Source organism: Equus asinus, chromosome 10, assembly GCF_041296235.1.
Source record: "Equus asinus isolate D_3611 breed Donkey chromosome 10, EquAss-T2T_v2, whole genome shotgun sequence".
NCBI classification, from domain to species: Eukaryota; Metazoa; Chordata; class Mammalia; order Perissodactyla; family Equidae; genus Equus; species Equus asinus.
The window spans coordinates 68,303,954-68,327,943 of record NC_091799.1 but is presented as its reverse complement, the minus strand read 5'-3'; the positions used below and the strand labels follow the sequence as shown (position 1 = coordinate 68,327,943).

The following is a 23,990-nucleotide window of genomic DNA, read 5'->3' as shown; positions in this document are numbered from 1 at the left end:
AGTTTTTCCTCAGTGATTCCTAGCAGCCTCAACAATGAATGCATCAAATATCTACCCTTTCTCCATTAGAATTGGTTTAAGGATGAAATTTCAAAACAATTTCTGATATAGACTTGAATTCTTAGCTTTTTAAATAATTTGTATTTGAAAGTGAAAAAGCCGTCAAAAGAAGAGCAATTTTCTCTTTAATGTTCTTGATTTATCAGTCTCCATGACTTCATTTACACAGGGGAGGTCTAACCCCAAAGGAAATGACCTCCCCTGCAAAACGAATAAATAACCACACCATCGCTAAAATAAGGTTATGTTTTTCAGTAATAAAACACCAAAATCTTCAGCAGTACAGCAGAGAAAGAAAAAAGAGAGAAAGCCACATCCTTTGCGTTTTATTGTATGTTACTAACGTTAATATCTGAAACTGAATGGCCTCCATATGTGGGGAACACAGCCATGAAAACTCCTGTTCCGTTCTCATTCCCTGCTGCCACGTGTCTCCTTCTAATTCCTGGCGGTAAGACTTGTTTCCATATGCTCTTCAGTTCTGCTCATGAGAAAATGGAATTCTATGTTGGTTTAATTTATGCTTAACATTATGTAAAAAGGGAAAAGAAATCATAACTTAATTTCCAACAGTTTTTAATGCTATTATGTGTCTTTCCTGTCTAAAAGGCATGTTGGCCTTATAAGATGAAAATGTACCCAATGGGTCTACAGCAAAAATATGAAAGCATTCACTACATCTGCTGGTTCTCATCAACTCAGGCCAGATCTACAGAACGAAACATTTGAATGAAAAACTGACACAGCCATTAAATCAGGATGTATAGGCTACTTATTAACTAGATCTCCCAGTCATCCATTTACAACTGAATAACCCCAGCTCTCAGTTGTTTAAACTTCTGGTTTCAGATGTGTTTTTGAGTGTCTGTTTCTAGTGGTGGGAGTGGTAAAGAAAACAATAATATCAGTGTAAAATAATCCAATGAAACACACATATATATATGCCAACATTTTTAAAAACGTGCAATTAAGCATAGCAGTATTTTAAGTGTTTTACATATATTAGCTCATTTAAGCTTCTTAAGTATCATCATTATCAGCCCCATTTTATATATGAGGAGACTCAGGCAGAGAGAGGTTAAGTAGATTTACTGAAGTTATCAGCTAGTGAGTTATAAGTCTGGGATTGGAACCGAGAGTTCATGGTCTTAACCACACACTATGACATCTTATAGCTCAATGATGCCTTCAGAGCTGGGATTCTTAAAAATTTTTTTTTTTGAGGAAGATTAGCCCTAAGCTAACATCTCCCACCACTCCTCCTCTTTCTGTTGAGGAAGACTGGCCCTGAGCTAACATCCATGTCCATCTTCCTCTACTTTATATGTGGGACGCCTACCACAGCATGGCTTGACAAGCGGTGCATATGTCCACACCTGGGATCCAAACCAGTGAACCCCGGGCCGCCAAGCAGAATGTGTGAACTTAACCGTTGCACCACAGGGCCGGCCCCTTAACAAATCTTAATGAGCTCCTTCAAGGTCATTGATGGGCATCAAGAAATCTGTGAATCTCCCAGAACTGTATGCAAATATTTACATGCATACATGTGTCTGTACTTTAGTGGGTTCTCGAATGGCTCTATATTTCAGAAATCAAAAATAGAAATGATAAAGAGCCACTACTTTAGGAAAACAGCGCTTCACAATGGAAACAATATGGTTTTTACATGATGTAGAACCACGTCAGAACACCGCTTTGCCATTTTAGTTGTGTGAACTTGAGAGAGTTAATTGCCCTGTCTAAACTTCCTGTTCCTTATCTCTACATGGGAAGAATAACACCCCCCTTGCATTGTAGTAAACATTCGAGCCAGATAGCATGGAAAATTGTAGAAATTGGAAAAAACTTAACCTGAGCAATTAAAAAATAATACCAAGTCAAGTTGGGGCTTTAAAAAAATCACTTTGCTAACAGTCATCATTTTGAGGACTGGCTCCGGGGTAAGTGTCAAGTCTGGACTCCAGAGGCATTTAAACATGCTGGATGATTAGGCTCATTTAACATTTCTCTGAGGGCCATCTGCTTCATGCTCATAATCCCCGACCATCACACCTGAACCTGAAATCTCCTCCAGCCCGCGCCTACTAGCATCCTGTATTTTTCCAATCACTTTCAGAAATATATAAATATATAAGTAAATAAATAACCAGCCTTCTTTGTGAAAACTTCTCAACCTCCCTGCCAACAGCATTTTCTTGTGTCTCTGAATTCCTTCAGTTCTTCCTTTATACTGTCTCAAGGCACTTAGCTCACCATCTTGCATTGTGATCATTTGTATGTAGCCAGGTATCTGTTTGACTTTAAAACATAGCCATTTCCTGTGGTTCAAACTAATATATTTCCTAAATAACAGTGTCTGTTATTGCCCAGGCACTTTAGTATAAATTGCACGAATAAAAGAAGAGGCTTAAAAACTAACTTCTCACAAAGAGAATCCAAACACATTCACATTATTCACATTATATTGTTGTGTAAAATGAGAATTCATCAAGCAGGAACTTCAGCACAACACGTGCTATAAATAAAGTTAGCCACTGGCACGCTTCATTAATAGGCCCACTTGGTGCAAAGTCTGCCCAGCAAATCAAGAAATGCTTGTGCCCACCTCTCCCAGGTTAGCTATCCTTAGGTTCACAAACTAGACTGAGGGCTAACCCTATTGTGTGTGCTTGCTTCTGTCTATGTGTATGTGCATGCATGTGTTTGCTTAGATTCAGCTTTAAAATTTCACTACAAAATCAAGATTCATTTATTTAGTCCTACCTATTAAAAGCTTGACTTTTGTCGACCTGTGTTATCTCCAAAGACTTACGCAAGGTGCATTATTTCCCTGAAGCACAGAAAAGCGAACCTGCTACTTCTGCTCCAATTCTTGGGTTTAGTCTCTTCCCTTAGGTGTGGATTCCACAAATCCAAAGGAGGTGGAGGAACCAGGAGCTCCTCTTTCGGTAGCAGCCCTCCTTGGTCATCATCCCAGCATCCCTGTCCAGGCCTTTACAAACCCAATGCTCTTGCATCTGCCAAAAGACCTGAGATTTCCTTTCTGATGCTTCTTCCTTGAAAAGATGTGATGAAGTTGAAGCAATTTGTGATAATACACATCCTGGGAGTTTAAGGTAAAAGTCACTAAAATACCAAAAGAAAAAAGCCCCGTAAATTCCCTCTGTCTTGCTGTGCTTGTTTATAAATAGGAAGCCATGTGAAAGAACTGATCAGATTTGAATAAATTAAGGTTATGACTTAATTTCATCTATTCTTTCACATAGATGATATGTTTTCCTTGTTTTTTCCAGGAAGGGCAAACCTCAAGCTACTCTTGGAGCCCACTCTACATCCCACAAAGAGAAACATGACCAAATATTTGCCATTAAAAAGGTGATTTCCTATCCATGCTACGACCCACAGTCATTTGAAGGGGCTCTTCAACTCCAGGTAAAGGTGGTTTTTTTTCAACAACTAGTCTGAAATAGCATAATTTTGAAATTTGGTCAGTTTAACCTGAAACTGGTTTTTGCACACTCTGCCCCACAGCCAAGCTTGGCTAACACAGGATATCAGGGTAAGAAGTGCAGCTGAGACCCAGCACAATTGCCACAGGCACACCTCTTCTTGGAATTCAGTTCAACTCAACAGATATTGACAAAAGTCCTACTGAGGAAGGACCTGGCGATCCAATGTGGTGATGCCACCAGGAACTCACCTACAGTCAAACCAAGTTGGGTCTATTACAGTTTGCTCTACAAGGGAGACTGTACGCCATGAGGAACCACAGGATGGTTCTGTAGGAGGGTGTTAGATGGGGGTTGTCATCGGATTTGGGCTTGTGTCAGGCAATTTAGGGGAGAGTTCAAGGAAGTAGAACTTTGCTCTGAACTGAATGTTGTCAGGAAGTGGGGTAATTCTGTGATTGGGCATCTCAATGAATCTTACTTATCTAGGAGGCAGAAAGAATGGAGAAAGGCTAAAGCTATGGTTGATAAAGAAGCAGCAGTCACTCATTTTCACTAATAGAGGATGTGTGGTCATTTTTGTGGTGTGCACAGTGACCTTGTTTTCGCCCATACTCTTACATGACTGCAGAGCGGCCTTGGTTTGCATGCTTCGTTAGGGTCACTTTGTCTGATATTGGTGATCAGAGTGTGTTTGATCATCAGGAAAAATCATGGCCCAGCTGTAAGTGGTTAACTGTGAGTTTTGGTCTGCTTTTCTCTTCCTCTGAAGATAAATAGTAATCGGGTCCGGCACTCATAGTCTACCAGGAGAGAAAAATAGATGAACGGCTCTGATCTGACAATGTTTTACTCATCAGTGACAGAAGCTCTCAGGGAAGCTTTCCTAGAGAACATACAGGAATCAGCAGAAAAAAGGGAGGGAAGGGTCTTCTGAGCAGGAAGAACAGCACATATAAGAGAGGTCTTTCTGGAAAATGCATTTTGGAGGAAGAGGGTTGAGAAAAGGAAGTTATCGGGAGATTTGAGAAGGAAGCGACAGAAGTCCATGGAGCCAGGCATTGCAAATTATGGTAAGAAGTTTGAACTTTATGGGGAAGGAAGTGGGAAAGCGTTTTAAGCAGAGCAGTGACAATCAGACAATCAGACTTGTTTTTAGAATGATTATCTGGCTGCTGTGCATAAAGTAGAACAGAGAAGGCAAGACTGCAAGGCAGATGTGAACAGAAGGTTCACACTAGTCCAAAGGGGGCTGATGAGGAATTTGCCCAGCAGGAGTTAAGAGAAAGCTCAGGGGATCCACACACCCCCAATATCAGGAGTAAAGAGAGGGCCCGAGAGCTCTGCATGCTTCTGGCAAACTCCCTACACTCCTTACCCTGCCTCCCAATTCCTATACATGACCTCACACTATCTTCCTGAGGACCAGCAGGCTGGACCTCTGTCTCTGGTCCCTCCTCCTCCCCATACTCTAATTCCCATCCAGTGTCCTGGGCAGTGAAAGGCAACTCCCTCCCCTGCCCCAGAGGCTGCTCCCTGACCTACTTCCCTCTTGTGTTTTTCTCCTTAGCACGCATCTCTGATATACTTTAGATCGTGTCTACTTGTTTGTCTGCCTCCCTCACTGGAATGTAAGCTCTACAGACGAGGTATTTTTGTCTCTTTAATTCTATGTCCTCCAACACCTCGAATAGTGCCTGATACATAGTAGGCCCTCAATAAATATTTCCTGAATAATTTTGGATAAGGGATGGAATTAAGCTAGACAGTGGCAAAGGTAATCAAGAGAAGGGAAGAGATTCTGGACTCAGGTTTCAAGCACGTGGTAGAAGTGGTCAGTTCTCCTTCAGGGCCTAAAATCTTACCTTTACAAGGGGGTGGGATGAGTAGCAGATATGAGGGGTCTGTGTTCTTGGTGGAGAGTCAAGAAACTCACTCTCACTTCTGACACTGTAGCCAAGAGAGTGATGTTGCTAGAGAAATCATAAAGAGGGTGTCAGGACTTCACCAAGGTTAACCTTCCAGGGTTAAAACCTAATGATGTGCTCATTGCTGTTCTGTGTGCTTGTCATCAAGAGAGCTTGAGAGGACTGCTCCTTACAAATGTATGCTTCCAAGACTCCAATTTTGATCCATTCTTGTAGACCCGAATTTCCTTTGGGGGTTCTCCTACCTCCTTGTCTGTCCTACCAGATAACAGCATGAAGGCTATGAGAAAGCGTGAGTGGGGGAGAAGGAGAGAAGTTACACACAGGCATTTGAAGTCATGTTCTATAGAAAGACTTTCATTTTGGCCATTTCACCTTCTAAGTGTTAGCAAGATGGGATTTTGAAGCACCAGCAACTCAGAGAGGGCACAGAGGAAATGGGGACAGTCAAATGTCAGGAAGTAGGGGCTGAAAGCAATGCAATGATAGGAATGTGACAGTGGCCCTTGCTGTTGTGCTCCTGTGTTTTTAGAAGTTTCACAATACTAGAGCCTTCAGTTTCAAACCGAGCTTGAGACAAGAAGAAAAGAAAGAACTAGAATTGTCTCCCTTTACTGTCTACTCAATCTTGGTCACACTCCATATTCTCCTTGCTCTGACTTTTTGGAAAAAGACAGAGCAGGGTGGTAACCCAAGAAGAGGGTTTTGTGAATGAAACAAAAGGGCAGAGTGTGGGCGAGCATTTGAAGGCAGATGAGATCCCAAGGGTGTTTTGTACATGCTCAGAAGTGGGGAAGCCGCATTTCCACTGAAGTGGAAAATGAGGACACTGGTCACTTTCCCACCCTGCCCACTGCATCAAGAGCCTTGGTTTCCTTCCACTGGTCTCAATACGAGTCAGTTCACAAGCCTAAGACCACGTGAATAAGACAGTGCTTGAGTTCTCTACTACAGCTTTCAACCAGAGAACTGTCAGCCACCACCAGTATAATTTTATCATTGACAAGTCAACTGAAGTTTACCTAGATCAGATTAGCAAAACACTCCTGAAAAGGTGTGCCACAACTTTTTAAAAGTCAATTACTGATAGTCAGTTAGTTTGGAATATGTCTCCAGCCATGTCCTTCATAAGAATATGCTAAATAAGCAAGATATATATTCCAATCAGAGCTATTTTCTGGGTTTTGTTACTGTTGTCCTTGCCTAAAACTGCATTTCCTGTCTCTTTTCTAGCTAGAAGGTAAAGCAACTATTACCAAAGCCACCAAAACAGGAGATGTCAAACCCCACACCAAGTTTCATGTGGCAGGAAGGGGAAGCACCAAAAGAGACTCTTGCAAAATTTCAAATACCTTGAGAGAAGTCAATGTCACTGTGATAGACCGAAAACTCTGCAATGACGTAGAGCACTATAATTTTACGCCAGTTATTGACAACAGCATGATCTGTGCTGGTCCTCAAAAAGGTGAAGATGATTCATGAGAAGTAAGTAAATTACAAATTTAAGCCATTTTTTGGCTATAGGAAATAAGGTAAAATAGAGTGCTTAGGAAGCACAGGGTGGACAACTGTTATTACTTGTTATGTATAAGGCCTGCAAGGACTACTGTTTGACACTGATGTTGTGTGTCCGGCTTTGTCCCAGGTGAAACCTTCTGCTCTGGGAGTGTTCCCTCCTTCATAATGGTCGTTCTCAGGATACCATTTAACCACCATTTATGGATGCTCTCCATCCCTCTCAAAAATGATCGTGCCAGCTGGCATTTATCAAGTGCCAGAGACTATACCAAATTCTACACTTCATGCCACTTAATCCTCAAGTAAACCCATGAGATAGGCACTATTATCATCAACTCTATTTTACAGACAAGAAAATTAAGGTGTAGAAAGTTACTTAACTTCCTCAAGTTGGCTATCAGTAGGGTGGATTTGGACCGAGGCCATTTGACTCTCAACTCCTGCATTGTTCTGCCTCTCAATGTGCCAAGAACAGGTTTGACCAGGGTTTGACCTATTTGGAACTCATGATCCATGAGTGGTTTGCAAGGTCAGAGAGAATATGAAATAGGATGATGAATCCTGGAAAAAAAATCTCTAAAAATTGTTTGAAATTCCAGAAGTAGCCCTTGGTCTGAGATGGCTTAGCTAGTGTCCTCCTCAGAGCAAGGAGGAGTTGAGATCTCATCTCAAGTCTTCTAGAATCCCATTCAGTTTCTTCCCCTAACATCTATTGACCAACAAAAGAGGACACAGGCCAACTGAAGGAGACAATTATTTTCATTGTGAAAGGTTTCCTTCGTTATTCTTTTTTCTTTTCCTGATGAAAATGAGTTTGCACATCTTCTCCAGAATTTCATTTTTCAAAAGATGAATGATTGGAAAAGACGAACAAAATCAGTATTAATTGATGCTGAGGGCAGACTATTAATAAAAGAGATATTAAATTAGCCTTTAAGTATGGAAAGAGAGAAAGAATGCATGAAGGAATAAATGAATGAAGAAAAAGATGGACAGCATCTTTGGAAAGCACTCATTTCAAACATTTGCCTTTCTGTTCCAGGGGGATTCTGGAAGTCCTCTGATATGTGATAACACTTTCAGAGGTGTCACTTCCTTGGGAAGTGTGGGAACCCCCAGAAGCCTTGCATCTACATTCTCCTTACAAAAAAGTATCTCAGCTGGATAAAGAAAACCATTGCAGGAGCCATATGCCATTCCTTCTTCAAAGTAGAGAATGGTGGTAACCACCTGGAGATGCCAAGCAATCCTAAACAGCACCTCAGCAACCCTCCCAACCTTGTGTACAAATGACAGCTTGTCTGAAACAAAATCAGCAGTGGAAAAAAAACAGCTCCTTGCTGTCACTCTTCACGAATAGCTAAGACTGTTTCATCACACATTCTCCATCCACAGCAAGAGAGGACCTTTGAGAAAAAGTTTCCCAGTTCAGTGACTCTGCTTTATTCAGAATTTGAGGACTGTCACTGTTGTGTTTGCCTTTAAAAGGAAGTCAATCCCAGGAAAAGTTACAATATTCTTCATTCTTCCAAATAAAGCTCCAAAATATCAGTTGCCCTTGGAATTTACAACCTGACACTCCATTCAGTGTGGGAGTGAGGCGAGAGATGAAAGGGTATTTTCACTTCTTACTATAGACTTCTGTATATTTTCATATTTTACAAAATTTTTAATTATCAAGACAATGAGAAAGATTCAGTGTTTCAGATATTTGGAAATTCAGAACTTGAAGTTAGGGATTGTTCAGGGTATTGCATCATTTACTAATTACAAGTAGACTAAAGTTTCATGTAACAATAGGCCATAGTCGAGCCAATATCTTGATGTGTATTTTGCCTTAACTAGTCAATTTACACCTGTAAGCACTAAACTTAATTCTATGTTATTCTCAATAACTTGTGATACATAATAAACAAAGTGGGTTTTTTTACCACCTACCATTTATATCTCATCTTTTTGTTGTGCTGTTTTTCCAAAGAGTTGATTTATAATAAACTCATTCTCTAATAATCTCCAGTGACTTACTCAATTCAATTCCTCACACATTTCCTGAGGGCCCACCAGGTGCCAGGCATTTTACTCAGCTCTGTAAATACTAAAACATTTTCACTGCCTTCTAAGTGCTTGAAGTCTAGTAGAAAAACAAGGAGAAATCTGTAAACAAGAAGATATCTACTTCAGGTTCTGAAGAATCTATAACAATGCTGTCTACTGTGTTAAGTAGGTGACGAGAGGAAAGATAAATAATATTTCACTCTCCCAGCAGCCATCACAATTAGCCCTAAGAGTCTTGCTCCTGAGATCCACCCTTTACTGAGACAGACCTATACACATTCTGGATTCCTGACTAGAATGCCACAGACATCACAACATCCTCGTGGAAAGATCACTTGTATACAAAACAGACACCAGCTCCATCATTAGAAAGTATAAGACCTTGAGCAGGGAATTCGTCTGTGCCTCCATTTTCACATCTGTAAACTGAGTTTCACATTTGTAACATAAAAGAATCTAAAAGGATATGCCCCCACAATTTGAAGAATTATCCATCCTCCTAGTTCATATCCCCTAAAATGGTTATCATCAAAAAATAGACAGTAACAAGTGTTGACAGGGATGTGGAGAAACTGGAACCCTCACTCAGTGGTTATGGGAACATCAGATGGCACAGACACTGTGGAAAACAGTTCAGCAGTTCCTCAAAAATTCAGACATAGTGTTACCATGTGACCCAGAAATTCCCCTCCTAGGTACATATTCAAGAGAAATGATAACATGTGTCCTTGCAAAAACTTGTACATGAATATTTATAGCAGCATTATTCATGATAGCCAAAAACTGGAAACAAACCAAATGTCTATCAATTGATGAGTAGATAAACAAAATGTGGTATGTCCATACAATGGAATATTATTCAGCCATAAAAAGAAATGATGTACTGATACAGGCTATCATGGATGGCCTATATGAACACGGCTGAACACAGATGAACCTTGAAAACACTATGCTAAGTGAAAAGAAGTCAGAGAGAAAAGGCCATATATTGTATGGTTCCACTTATAGGAAATGTCCAGAATAGGCAAATTCATAGACAGAAAGCAAGTGAGTGATTGCCAAGGGGTAGAGGGATGGGGGAAATGGGCGTGGCTGCAATTGGATATGGGGTTTCTTTCTTGGAGTGATGAAAATCTTCAGGAATTAGATAGTGATTGCGGGTGCACAACCTTGTGAATAGATTAAAAACCACTGATTTGTACACTTTAAAATGGTGCACTTTATGGTATATGAATTATATCTCAATTTTTAAAAAAGAATTGTCTGTTTTCTGAGACTGAAACTAGAAGCATCAATTTTAAATGGGTGCACAGCCCTGACCAAAGCACCTCACCCAAGGGGAGGAGTTGTGAAGGTGCCACTGAAGAGACTTGAGAAAGAGCAGATCATACAGCGTCTCCCAAGGGCATCCTGGGAGACTGGGAAATAACTGAAGAAAGCTATTCTTTAATCTAATCCTCTCTGTTATCACCAATAAGACTAAAGAAAAGGGACTTTATACAGGAGGGACAGACCAGTTTCTGGAAAAGGATGGATAATGATGAATCATTTGTCAGTGTTTATTATTGCAAAGATTGTGCTGCTTCTGGAGAGCTGATGTCAGTTCCTTTGATAGAGACATCAATAGATCAGAAAGCAGAAAGTCTTACTGGAAGGAAATACAACTTCAGATTCAGAGTAGAACGGAAGGGAGTTATATATTCCTGTCTAACCAAGCAATCTTCTGCGTTTAAGTTGATGTGCCTCGAGGAGAGAGGTTGCACCCTGAGCAAATAAAACACGCCATTTATTCTGTCAGATAATAGTGTCATAAGTCAGCTTCTCTTGTGCTAAATCTGCTTTCTGTTTTAGATGTCAGTCTCCTCCAAGTTTGGGTGCATGAGTTAGGCCTCCAGAGCTTCAGCAAAGAGCACACCGCAACATCGTGTTTCAGGAGTCCCTGTCACCTGCTTAAGGACATCAGCTTCAGTAATTTTACACCCCTCTCCGCCCCTCTTCACGTCCTCGATTTTCTCCATTCCCATAAGCATATAAACTTGCTTTTATCCTTTCCATCTTAAAAAGAAAACAAGACTCCTTCTCCAGGCATTTCCCCATTTCTCTGCTTTGCTTTACATCAAAATACTTCAGACGAGATGTCTTCAGTTTCTCTCCTTTCATTCTCTCTTAAACTCCAACATGGCTCTTGCCCCACGCTCTACTGAAATGGCTGTAGTTAAGCTTCACCTTGTCAAACCCAGTGGTCAGCTTTCAGTCCCTTTCACTTGCCTTCTCAGCAGTACTTGACAAGGTTGAGCTCTCCCTCCTCTTTGAAGCATTTGCTTCACGTGGTTTCCAACACACCACACTCTCCTGGCACACTTCTACTTCACAGGTGGCTCCCCATTGCTAGCTGCTCCTCTTTTCCACCTCTTCTTGCCGGCCCACCCACAGCTAAACTCTGGGACCTCTTCTCTTCTCCATCCTCACTCACTCCCTTTCCAACAGCATCTAGGCTCCATGACTCTATAGACAACATGCCATCTATGTGCTAATAATTCCCAAATCTGTTTAGCTCAGACATCTCCCTAACTCCAGACTGCTTAGTCTGCCACCTTAATCTACAACTCCACGTGGATGTCTAGGACACATCTCAAACCCAGCCTGTCCACAGCAGACTCATCTTCCCCTTCAAACCTGCTTCAACTCTAGACCTCCCCGTTTTATTTCATGGCAACTTCATCCTTTCAGTAGCTCACCAAAAATTCTGGAGTCTTTTTTGACTCCTCTCTTTCTCTCACACTGCACATCAACCTGCAGGGGAATTCTATCTGCCCTACCTTCCAAATATATCCAGAATTCAACCACCCCTCATGACCTCTGCTGCTGCCACCTAGGTGCAGCCCACCATCCTCTCTGGCCTGAATCACTACAATCGCCTCCTAACCTTCCTACTTCCACGCTTGATCTGGTTCAGTGTGTTCTCCACATAGCAGCCAAAGTGATCCTGCTCAAACAGGTCAGATCATGTCACTCCTCTGCTAAAAGCCCTGCCATGGCTCCTAATTTCACTCAGGGTGAGGGGCAAAGTCCATACAGTGTCCCACAAGGTGCTCACAATTTTGCCTTCCAGTGTTTAGCCGACTTCATTTCCTTCTCTCACTTCATTTCCTCACTCACTTCTCTCCAACCACACTGGCCTTCCTGCTCTTCCTCAAACCCAGCAGGCACAGAACACACATAGGGCTTTTGCACTGGCTTTTCCTTCTTCCTGGAAAGTTGAAAAATGAGATGGTAATAATGGCTTCTCCCCAGGATTCTGAGGCCATGCTGGTGAGAGGTCCTTAGAAGGGATCTAATAAATATCAGTTTTCTTTCTCCTTCCCTCTTTAAGTCCAAATTCCCTCTTCTTTAAAATATGTTGAAATAAGGGCAGCCTGGTGGTGTAGTGGTTAAGTTCACCCACTTCGCTTTGGCTGCACGGGGTTTGTGGGTTTGGACCTACTCACCACTCATCAAGCCGTGCTGTGGCAGCATGCCACATACAAAATAGAGGAAGACTGGCACAGGTGTTAGCTCAGTGACAATCTTCCTCAAGCAAAAAGAGGAAGATTGGCATTGGATCTTGCCTCAGTTTCCTCACACACACACACACACCTGGCTCCATTCCCACCTGGGGCTTTGTGCCCAACCACTTGCCCTCACACACATATTCACACACACCTTCCCATCCATACAGGCACTCACACTGGTACATACATGCTCACATGCACACATTAACATGCATTCACGTCTGCACTCACACTCATTCACCAGCAAACTAGGTTTTGTTGGGTTGTCTCCTTTTCCTTCAGCAGGTTTCTGCTTAAACGTCAGCTGCTCAGCAAAGCCTTTTCTATCACCCGCTCTAAATAGACACTCTTCTAGCATTCTCCGTAAAAAAAATTAGCACCCAATTTTTTTCCTTTATGATACTTAACAACAACTTTAAATCATTTCATATATTTATAAATTTCTTCCTTAGTAGACTCCATGCTCCATAATGACAAGGATTAAATCTGTTTTATTCACCTCTGCTTCTTATCCCCAGCCTTTAGCATTGTCTCTGGACCTAACACACATTCAATAAGAATTTGTGTAATTCATTAACTAATATGATTCCATGCATTTTCCCCAGTAGTGGATTCACTCTTCTACTCCTGTGGAGGGAATACATCAAATTCAAAAACAAATGCATGTAACAGCATGCATTGCTCTTTTGAAAAACATCAATTCACTGATTTCTGTAGATGTTCCAAATGTTGACACATTTTATTACACAATATTTTTTCAATCACATTTGTTAGCATCACTACCATCTCAGGAAAGTCCTTAAGTGCTGGGAAGATGTCAAGCTCATGATAGCAGACACAAGTGTTCCAAACATTCTAACTTTCACTTGAAAGTTCTAATTTTATTATTAGCAACAAACATTGTCAGTTGTTTTCTTTAAAGTGATGGGCTCATTTCATTCATACTTGAGAAAGTGTCTGCCAAACATCCAAGTCTGAATAATCGTATTTTGTCTGTCAGCATTCTTGCAAGTAAAAATAGTATTCCATGGAAGAGATATATCAGTTCCCAACTCAAACAACTGCACTAGTGCTTTTCCTCAAGGTAACCATCGTACTTCAGTGTGCAGCCTAAGTGCAGCTTTATGCATACATTGCATACTTCCCACATCACATAGAATATTGAAAAGCCATTTATTACAGGACAAAGAAGAGTTAAAATTGAAACTTTTTTTTCCTGCTTCTACTGTTTCATCAAAGACATTCTTAAGTGAAATTGGCTATTTTTTCTTTCCTTTTTTTTTTTTTTTGAGAATTCCTGACAATGAAGAAAACAGTGATTACCAGCACAGTTTGGTGCTACTGCATTGATTTGAGCTAAGGCACCAGCAGTTTTACCCATCACTGCTTTTGTGCCATCAGTGAAAATTTCAACACACAGGTGAAGAGGCAAGGAACACCTCAGTATTATGATGAAAATGGTTTTGACCTCACAGATCCCTGAAAGGGTCTCAGGAACACCCAGGAGTCCACAAACCACACTTTGAGAACTACTCACTTACAACATTGCAACGGCTCATTCACAGTTGGAATAAGTAAATTTTTTCCCCAAGAATATAAGGAAATAGCCTGCATACACAGTTTTTTAAATTTATATTTCACAGTCAAAAGAATCCTGAAAAAGATTGTTGGAACAGAACAAAGTTAGTGGAAAAGTTAGTAGATGCACATTTTTTAATTTCAAAACTTTCTACAAAGCCACAGTAATCAAGATAGTGTGGTGTTGGCATAATGAGGTACACTATGGTGCTGGCCTAATGATAGACAATATTATAGAACTGAGAATCCGAAAATAAACTTTAACATTTATGGCATATTGATTTTTGACAAAGGGATTGAGCTCATTGCATGGGAAAAGAATAGTCTTTTCAACAAATAATGCAACTGAATATCCACATGTGAGAGAATGAACTTGGACCCCTACCTCAAACCATACACAAAAATTAACTCACACCATACAAAAAATTTAATTAAAAAAATAGACCTAAATGTAAGAAGTAAAACTATAATGATCTTAGAAAAAAAAGTAAGAGTAAATCTTTGTGATCTTGGGTTAGTCAATGATTTCTTAGATCTGACACCAAAGGAACAAGTAATAAAAGAGGTTGATAAGTTGGACTTCATCATAATTTAAAACTTCTGTGCTTCAAAAGACACTGTGAAGAAAAATAAAAGACAACCCAAACACTAGGAAAAAACATTTGGAAATCATATATCTTTTAAGAGACTCACATCCAGAGCATCCAAAAAACACTTACAACTCAATAATAAAGAGAAAAATAATGCAATTAAAAAATAGATGAGAGAGAGTGACATCAGCCTCATGGTGGAGTGAGTTGTTCCCTTTTTCTCTTCCCTCTATGTTACAACTAAATAGATATTCATTAACCAACAGAAGATTCCCTACACAGCCCAACAGGATGCCTGAGAGATCAGTGCAGCCATACCCCTGAAGATGCATGGACTGGATCCCCAGGAAGCAGTGGAACTAGGTGAGCACACCTCTCCCCTTCCCTGGCAGAAGCCATCCAAGTGGCGGATCCTAACACAGCAGCTGGCATCACTGTAAGTGGAGGCAGGGGTAGGCTGACCTGCATGCAAATGCTTTCAGAGTGGTAGCCTGGCCCATGGGAGCACCCACCCTGCCATAGTGGCCCCACCTGTGGGAACACTCCCCACCAAGTGGCAGTGGCTCAGACCCCATGAAGGTGCCCACCCACCAAGCACAGCAGCTCAGTCAAACTGCCCACAAGCACAGTGCCAGCCCTCATGAAAGAAAGAACCCTTTCTGCTTAGCACAGGAGCTCAGCCAGTCCCCTGCAAAGTGCAATAGCCCCTCCCACATGAGAGTGACGCACCCTCTGGGTACAAATGCCCCACCTACAGCTCACAACCAACCCACTGAGGGAAGAGGCCCTGCCTACATGAATGCAACCTGCCCAGCAGTTGCACGCAGCCAGCCCATGAAATGCAGAGCAGCCCTACTGGTACAATTACCTGGAGACAGGGTTGGATCAGAAAACACAGCTCCTGCCTCCCCCCGAGTGGTGGCAGGTAGAATCTGTAACCTGACACTACCAAAAATGCACTGGCAAAGGATCAATTCATCAACCACCATGAATAACTACAGTAACACTTCAGAGGAGAAGCAAAATGACAAGTATCCAGAAACCTATCCTGAAATCACAGATGTTTACAATCTAAATGACAGAGAATTCAAAATAGTTGTCATAAAGAAACTCAACAAGTTACAAGAAAACTCAGAAAGACAGTTCAATGAGCTCAGGAATAAAATTAATGAGCAGAAGGAATACTTCACCAAAGAGATTAAAACCCTTAAAAAAAAAAACTATACAGAAATTCTGGATATGAATAACACAATTAATGAGATAAAAAATAATCTAGAAACCATTAAAAATAGAGCTGACGTTATGGAGGACAGAATTAGTGAATTAGAGGATAGAAATATAGAAATGCTTCAGGTGGAGGAGAAGAGAGAAATAAGATTTAAAAGAACAAAAAATAAATTCTTTGAGAAGCATCCAACTCAATTAGGAAAAGCAATATAAGGATTATAGGTATTCAAGGGGGAGAAGGGAGAGAAAAAGGAGAAGAGAGCTTCTTCAAAGAAATAACAGCTGAGAACTTCTCAAACCTAGGGAAAGAACTGGACTTACAAATACATGATGTCAATAGAACTCCTAATTACATCAATGCAAAAAGACTTTCTCCAAGTCATATAATATTAAAACCAGCACAATTCAATGACAAAAAAAAAATATTAAGGACACAAGGCAGAAGAAAACAAGCTACAGAGGAACCCCTATCAGGCTTTCAGCAGATTTCTCAGCAGAAACCTCACAGGCTAGGGAGAGAATGGAATGATATATTCAAAATACTGACAGACAAAACCTTTCAGCCAAGAATACTCTATCCAGCAAAAATATCCCTCAGATATGATGCAGAAATAAAAGCTTTCCTAGAAAAACAAAAGTTAAGAGAGTTCATAGCCACTAGACCTCCCTTACAAGAAATGATGAAGGAAAACCTCCCACCTGAAACAATAAAGCAAGGATTTACAAAGCTGCAAGCAAGAAGATAAATAGAGAGATAAAATCAGAAAATTTCAGCTCTCTATCAGAACAGATTAGCAAACACTAAATTATAACATAAAAGATGAAGGGAAAGAAAGCAAAAATAACTATAAGCACTTCAACTTAGTCAAAAACTCACAATACAAAAAAGAATAATTTGTGACAACTCACAAGGGAAGAGGAAGGGAATGGAACCTGTTTAGGCTAATGGAGACAAGAGGCTATCAGAAAATGGACTATCTCATCTATGAGATCTTTTATAGAAACGTCATGGTAACCACTAAACAAAAAATCAGAGCAGAGCCACAAATCATAAATAAAGAGAAAACAGAGGAAAACATCACAGAAAACTGCCAAACTGAAATGACAGTCAGAAATACAAGAGAAAAGAAACAATGGAAATATAGAACAACCAGAAAACAAGAGATAAAATGGCAACATTAAGTCTTCATGTATCAATAATCACTCTAAATGTAAATGGATTGAATTCTCCAAACAAAAGACACAGAGTGGCTGGAAGGATTAAAAAACAAGACCCAACAACATGCTACCTCCAGGAAACACTTCTCAGCTCTAAAGACAAACACAGGCTCAGAGTAAAGGGATGGAAGACTATACTCCAAGCAAATGGCAAACAAAAGAAGGCAGGTATTGCCAGACTTAAAGCAGACAAAGCAGACTTCAAGATAAAAAAGACAATGAGAGACAAAGAAGGGTAGTATACAATGATAAAAGGGACTCAACCAAGAGGACATAACACTGATGAATATGTATGCACCTAACACAAGAGCATCAAAGTATATAAGCAACTATTAACAGACATAAAGGGAGAAATTGACAGCAACACAACAATAATAGGGGACATCAACAACCCATTGCATCAATGGATAGATCATCCAGACAGAAAGTCAACAAGGAAACAGTGGCCTTAAATTAAATACTAGACCAGATGGACTTAATAGATATAGAAGGGACCATTCCATCCAAAAACAGCAGAATACACATTCTTCTCAAGTGCACATGGAACATTCTCAAAGATAGACCATATGTTGGGAAACAAGGCAAGCCTCAATAAATCTAAGAAGATTGAAATCATATTAAGCATCTTTTCTGACCACAATGCAAAGAAACTAGAAATCAACTACAAGAAAAAAGCTGGGAAAGGCACAAATAGTTGGAGATTAAACAACATGCTACTGAACAACCATTGGATCAATGAAGAAATCAAAGGAGAAATCAGAAAATATCTGAAGACAAATAAAAATGAAAACACAACATACCAACTGTGACGGGATGCTGCAAAAGCAGTTCTAAGAGGAAAATTTATAGCAATACAGGCCCACCTCAACAAACAAGGAAAATCTCAAATAAGTAATCTTAAACTACACCTAGCAGAACTAGAAGAAGAAGAACAAACAAAGCCCAAAGTAAGCAGATGCAGGGAAATAATAAAAATTAGAGCAAAAATAAATGAAATAGAGACTAAAAAAACAATAGAAAGGATTGATGAAACTAAGAGCTGGTTCTTTGAGAAGATAAAAAAATTTACAAACCCTTAGCCAGACTCACTAAGAAAATAAGAGAAGGCTCAAATAAATAAACTTAAAAATGAAAGAGGAGAAATTACAACTGATAGCACAGAAATACAAAGGATTATAAGAGAATACTATAAAAAACGATATGCCAACAAATTAGACAACCTAGAAGAAATGGATAAATTTTTAGACTCATGCAACCTCCCAAAACTAAACGAAGAAGAAATAGAGAGGTGTCAACCCTGTAGCTGAGTGGTCAAGTTCACGCACTCTGCTTTGGTGGCCCGGGGTTTTGTGGGTTCAGATCCTAGGCACAGAGATGGCACTGTTCCTCAGGCCATGCTGAGGCAGTGTCCCACAGAGCACAACCAGAAGGACCTACAATTAAAATATACAACTAGGTACTGGGGGAGTTTGGGGAGAAGAAGAACAAATAAATAAATAAATAAAAATAAAGATTGGCAACAGACGTTAGCTCATGTGCCAAGCTTAAAAAAAAGAAGAAGAAGAAGAGATAGAGAATCTGAATAGACCAATCACAAGTAAAGACATTGAAACAGTAATCAAAAACGTCCCAAAAAACAGAAGTCCAGGACCAGACGGCTTCTCTAGAGACTATTACCAAACATTCAAAGAAGATTTAATACCTATCCTTTTCAAACTATTCCAAAAAATTGAAGAAGATGGAATGCTTCCAAATTCATTCTATGATGCCAACATTACCCTGATACCAAAGCCAAACAAAGACAACACAAAGAAGGAAAATTACAGGTCAATATCACTGATGAACATAGATGCAAAAATTCTCAACAAAATATTTGCAAATTGAATACAGCAATATATTAAAAGGATCTTATACAATGACCAAGTGGGATTTATACCAGGGATGCAGGGAAGGTTCAACATCCACAAATCAATCAATGTGACATACCACATTAACAAAATGAATGATTAAAAATCATGTGACCATCTCAACAGACGCAGAGAAAGCATTTGACAAGATCCAACTTCCATTTGTGATAAAAAAAAAAAACTCTCAATAAAATGGGTATAGAAGGAAAGTATCTCAACATAATAAAGGCCATATATGACAAACCCACAGCTACCATCATACTTAATGGTGAAAAACTGAAAGCCATCCCTCTGAGAACAGGAATAAGACAAGGGTGCCCACTCTTGCCACTCCTATTCCACATAGTACTGAAGGCTTTGCTCAGAGCAATTAGGCAAGAAAAAGAAATAAAATGTATCCAAATTGGAAAGGAAGAAGTAAAACTCTCACTGTTTGCAGACAATATGATTCTATACACAGAATACCCTAAAGAATCCACCAGGAAACTATTAGAAATAATCAACAACTACAGCAAAGTTGCAGGGTACAAAATCAACTTAAAAAATGAGTTGCATTTCTATATACTAATAACAAACTAGCAGAAAGAGAAGTCAAGAATACAATCCCGTTTACAACCACAACCAAAAGGATGAAATATCTAGGAATAAATTTAACCAAAGAGGTGAAAGTTCTATACACTGAAAACTAGAAGACATTATTGAAAGAAATCAAAGAAGACTTAAAGAAATGGAAAGATATTCCTTGCTCATGGATTGGAAGAATAAACATAGTTAAAATGTCCATGTTACCTGATGCCATTATTTAATATTATAAATATAAAAACTACATTAAAAAATATATATACATAAAAATATAAAAATACAAAAATAGTACAAATATTAAATATTTATTAAATAATATAAATATTAAAAATAAAATATATTAAAAATATTTTTAAATAGGTAAAATATTTGAATAGATATTTCTCTAATTTAGGTAATATGGACATTTAGGTAATGTACATTGACTCTACAGATTCAATGCAATCCCAGTCAGAATCCCAATGACATTCATCACAGAAATAGAACAAAGAATCCTAAAATTTATATGGAATGACAAAAGACTCCTAATAGTCAAAGCAGTCCCGAGAAAAAAGAACAAAGCTGGAGACATCACAATCCTTGACTTCAAAATATGCTACAAAGCTATAGTAATCAAAGCAGCATAATATTGGCACAAAAACAGATGCATAGATCGATGGAAAAGAATTGAAAGCCTAGAAATAAAACCACACATCTGTGGACAGCTAATTTTAGACAAAGGAGCCAAGAACATACAATGGAGAAAGGAAAGTGTCTTCAATAAATGGTGTTGGGAAAACAGGACAGCCACACGTTGAAGAATGAAAGTAGAACATTATCTTACACCATACACAAAAATTAACTCAAAATGGATTAAAGACTTGAAAGTAAGACCTGAAACTGTACAACTCCTAGAAGAAAATATAGGCAGTACAGTCTTTGACATTGGTCTTAGCAGCATCCTTTCAAATATCGTATCTACCCAAGCAAGGGAAACAAAAGAAAAAATAAACAAATGGGACTACATCAGACTAAAAAGCTTCTGCAAGGCAAAGGAAACCAACAACAAAATGAAAAGACAACCCACCAACTAGGAGGAAATATTTGCAAATCATATATCTGACAAGGGGCTAATTTCCAAAATGTATAAAGAACACATACAACTCAACAACAAAAGAACAAACAACCCAGTCCAAAATTGGGCAGAGGATATGAATTGATATTCTTCCAAAAAAGATATACAGAAGATATACATGTGCCCAACAAGCACATGAAAAGATGTTCATCATCACTAATTATTAGGGAAATGCAAAGCAAAACTACAATGAGATATCACCTTACACCGTTAGATTGGCTATAACTAACAAGACAAAAAATAACAAATGTTGAGGATGTGGAGAAAAGGGAGCCCTCATACACCGCTTATGGGAATGCAACCTGGTGTAGCCAGTATGGAAAACAGTATGGAGATCTCTCAAAACATGAAAAATAGAAATACCATATGATCCAGCTATCCCACTACTTGTACTTAGCTAAAGAACATGAAGTCAACAATACAAAGAGATTTATGTGCCCCTATTTTCATTGCAGCGTTATTCCAAGACTTGGAAGCAACCAAAGTGCCCATCAGTGGATGAATGGATAAAGAAGATGTGGTATATATATACAATGGAATACTACTCAGCCATAAAAAGAAGGTAAAATCATCCCATTTGCAACAACATGGATGGACCTTGAGGGTATTATGTTAAGTGAAATAAGCCAGACAGAGAAAGACAAACACAGTATGATTTCATTCACATGTGGAAGATAAACATATGGATAAGGAGAACAGATTAGTGGTTACCAGAAGGGAAGTGGGGGGTAGCCGAAAGGGGTAAAAGGGCACATATGTATGGTGACGGATGAAAACTAGACTATTGGTGGTGAGCACAATGCAGTCTATACAGAAACTGATATATACAATGTACACCTGAAATTACACAGTTATAAACCAATATGACCTCAATAAAATAATTTTTTAAAAATAGGCAAAATATTTGAATAGATATTTCTCCAAAGAAAGTATACAAATGACTAGTAAGCACACAAAAAGAAGCTCAACATCATTCGTAATTAAAGAAATGCAAATCAAAACCACAAGATGCTATTTCACATCCACTAGAGTAGCAATTATCCAAAAACAATTAAGAAGTATTGGTAATTATGTAGAAACGTTAGAACATTCATGCATTGCTGATGGGAATGTAAAACAGTGTCGCCACTTTGGAAGACAGTTTAGAAGTTCTTTAAAATGTTAGACATAGAATTACATATGACCCAGTGGTCCCACTCCTAGGTATATTCCCAAGATAAACGAAAACATATGTCCATACAAAAATTTGTACATAAATGTTCATAGCAGCATTATTCATAATAGGCAAAAGGTAGAAACAACACAAATGTCCATCAACCGATGAATGGATACATAAAACGTGGTATACTGATATGATGGAATATAATTTGGCGATAAAAAGGAATAAAATACTGATAGATGCTACAAGATTGAAGAACCTCAAAAGCACCATGCTAGGTGAAAGAAGTCAGTCACAAAAGACCACATATTACATAATTCCATTTATATGAAATGTCCAGAAGAGGCAAATCTATGGAAACAAAAAGCAGATTAGTGGCTGAGTAGGGCGGGGGAGTGGGGGAAGGAGGGTAATGGGGAGTGACTGCTAATTGGTGCGAGACTTCTTTGGGGGATGATGAAAATGTTCTAGAATTAGTTATGGTAATGGTGGCACAACTCAGTAAATACACTAAAAACCATTGGATTCTACATTCTAAATGAGTGAACTTTATGGCATATAATTCTATCTCATTAAGCTGTTAAAAGTCAACATGAATAGAGTATAGCAACCACATTCACATAAAGAGAAACAGAATTGTCAATATTTCCTTTAAGGAATTTTCAGTAGGTATAGTCCATCAATATTTGATTTTTTTAAGTCTGCACTAAAATTACTCACTAAAACCAGAAGCCAGTAGCCCACTACTATTACTGAAAATGACTAATCTTTGATGCACTAGTAATATCTAAGAAATGGAAACACAGGGGTCTCAGTGGGGCTCCCTTCTCTAAGATCATGTGATTTCTGAAAAAGTAACCACTGGGTCTGAAGTCATCAGAGTGTCAACTCTGGGGATGGTTGGTTTAACACCAAACATCCTGACAGAACATTTGACCGGATGTATTATGATAAAGACCATATCCTCAGCTCAGAACAAGGGCCAAAGACATTTCTAATAGAATACTGAATACTGTTCCATCAGGGACTGAGGTTGATCTATCTTAGAGAGAGATGTTCCCCAATATTGGAACAAAATAGCTGTGTCTGACTCCCATTTTTCTTCTTTAGCTAAATCCAGAAAGAAGGAAGAAAGGAAGGGAGGGAGAGATGAAGAAAAAAAGGAGGGAGGGAGAAAGGTAGGGAAGAAGGAAGAAAGGAGGGAAGGAAGGAAAGGGGGAAAGAAGGAAGCAAAGAGGGAAGGAAGGAGGGAAGGAAGATGAGAAGGAAGGAAGGGAGGAGGGAAGGAAGGAAGGAGGGAAGGGGGTAAAGAAAGAGGGAAGGGAGGATGGAAGGAGGGAAGGAAGATGAGAAGCAAGGAGAGGAGGAAGAAAGGAAGGAAGGAAAGAAGAAAAGAGGGAAGGAAGATGAGAAAGAAGGAAAGAAGGAGGGAAGGGAGAAAGGAAGGAAAGAAGGAGGGAAGGGAGGAAGGACGGAAGGAGGGAGAAAGGAAGATGAGAAGGAAAGAAGGAGGGAAAGGAGGAAGGAAGGAGAGAGGGAGGAAGGGAGGAGGGAGGGACAAAGAAAGCAAAACTCAGAGATACTTTCCTGTTATCTAAAGTTGTAAAATCCAACAATCAGAGGCAGCACAATCAGAGGCTAGAAAGAGCCAACACCCCTCACCCCCACCAGCCTTTGTCCCCACACCTGCCACAGACTCCAGAAAGGAGCATAATAAATTATCCTCCAAAAAAATAGGGAAGGAAAATCCAGGCAGGAGATGACAAATAAACAAGGCTCCCAACTGCATCTCCACTTGCCCTTGGCCTTTTGATCCTTATACAACCCAAAGAGATAACTAGAAAGAAATTTGGTTCGTGACCAATTTTTGACATTTTTTGAAGTCCTAATTTAAGTCTTAACAGAGCTTCCATTCATGGATATGGAAAACAGTATTGCTGATGACGAAAACTAGAATCCTAGAAATCTCCACTGAGACATTTTAGAGTCTCTTCTGGTGTACTAAGTCCTGAGGGTAAAAACACCCCCATGCCCCCACCCACCGTGTAGAA

General features: G+C 39.4%; 1 protein-coding gene across 1 annotated transcript; it reads left to right on the top strand.

Annotated features, from left to right (window-relative positions):
* The first annotated feature begins 333 nt into the window (after positions 1 to 333).
* Positions 334 to 8,395, top strand: LOC106843353 (granzyme A-like). The gene is given in 5 exon segments (XM_070519654.1): positions 334 to 511; positions 3,357 to 3,495; positions 6,674 to 6,925; positions 8,001 to 8,052; positions 8,055 to 8,395. Coding segments are annotated over 5 exon segments (729 nt in total). The 5' UTR covers positions 334 to 422; the 3' UTR covers positions 8,252 to 8,395.
* The last annotated feature ends 15,595 nt before the right edge of the window (positions 8,396 to 23,990 follow it).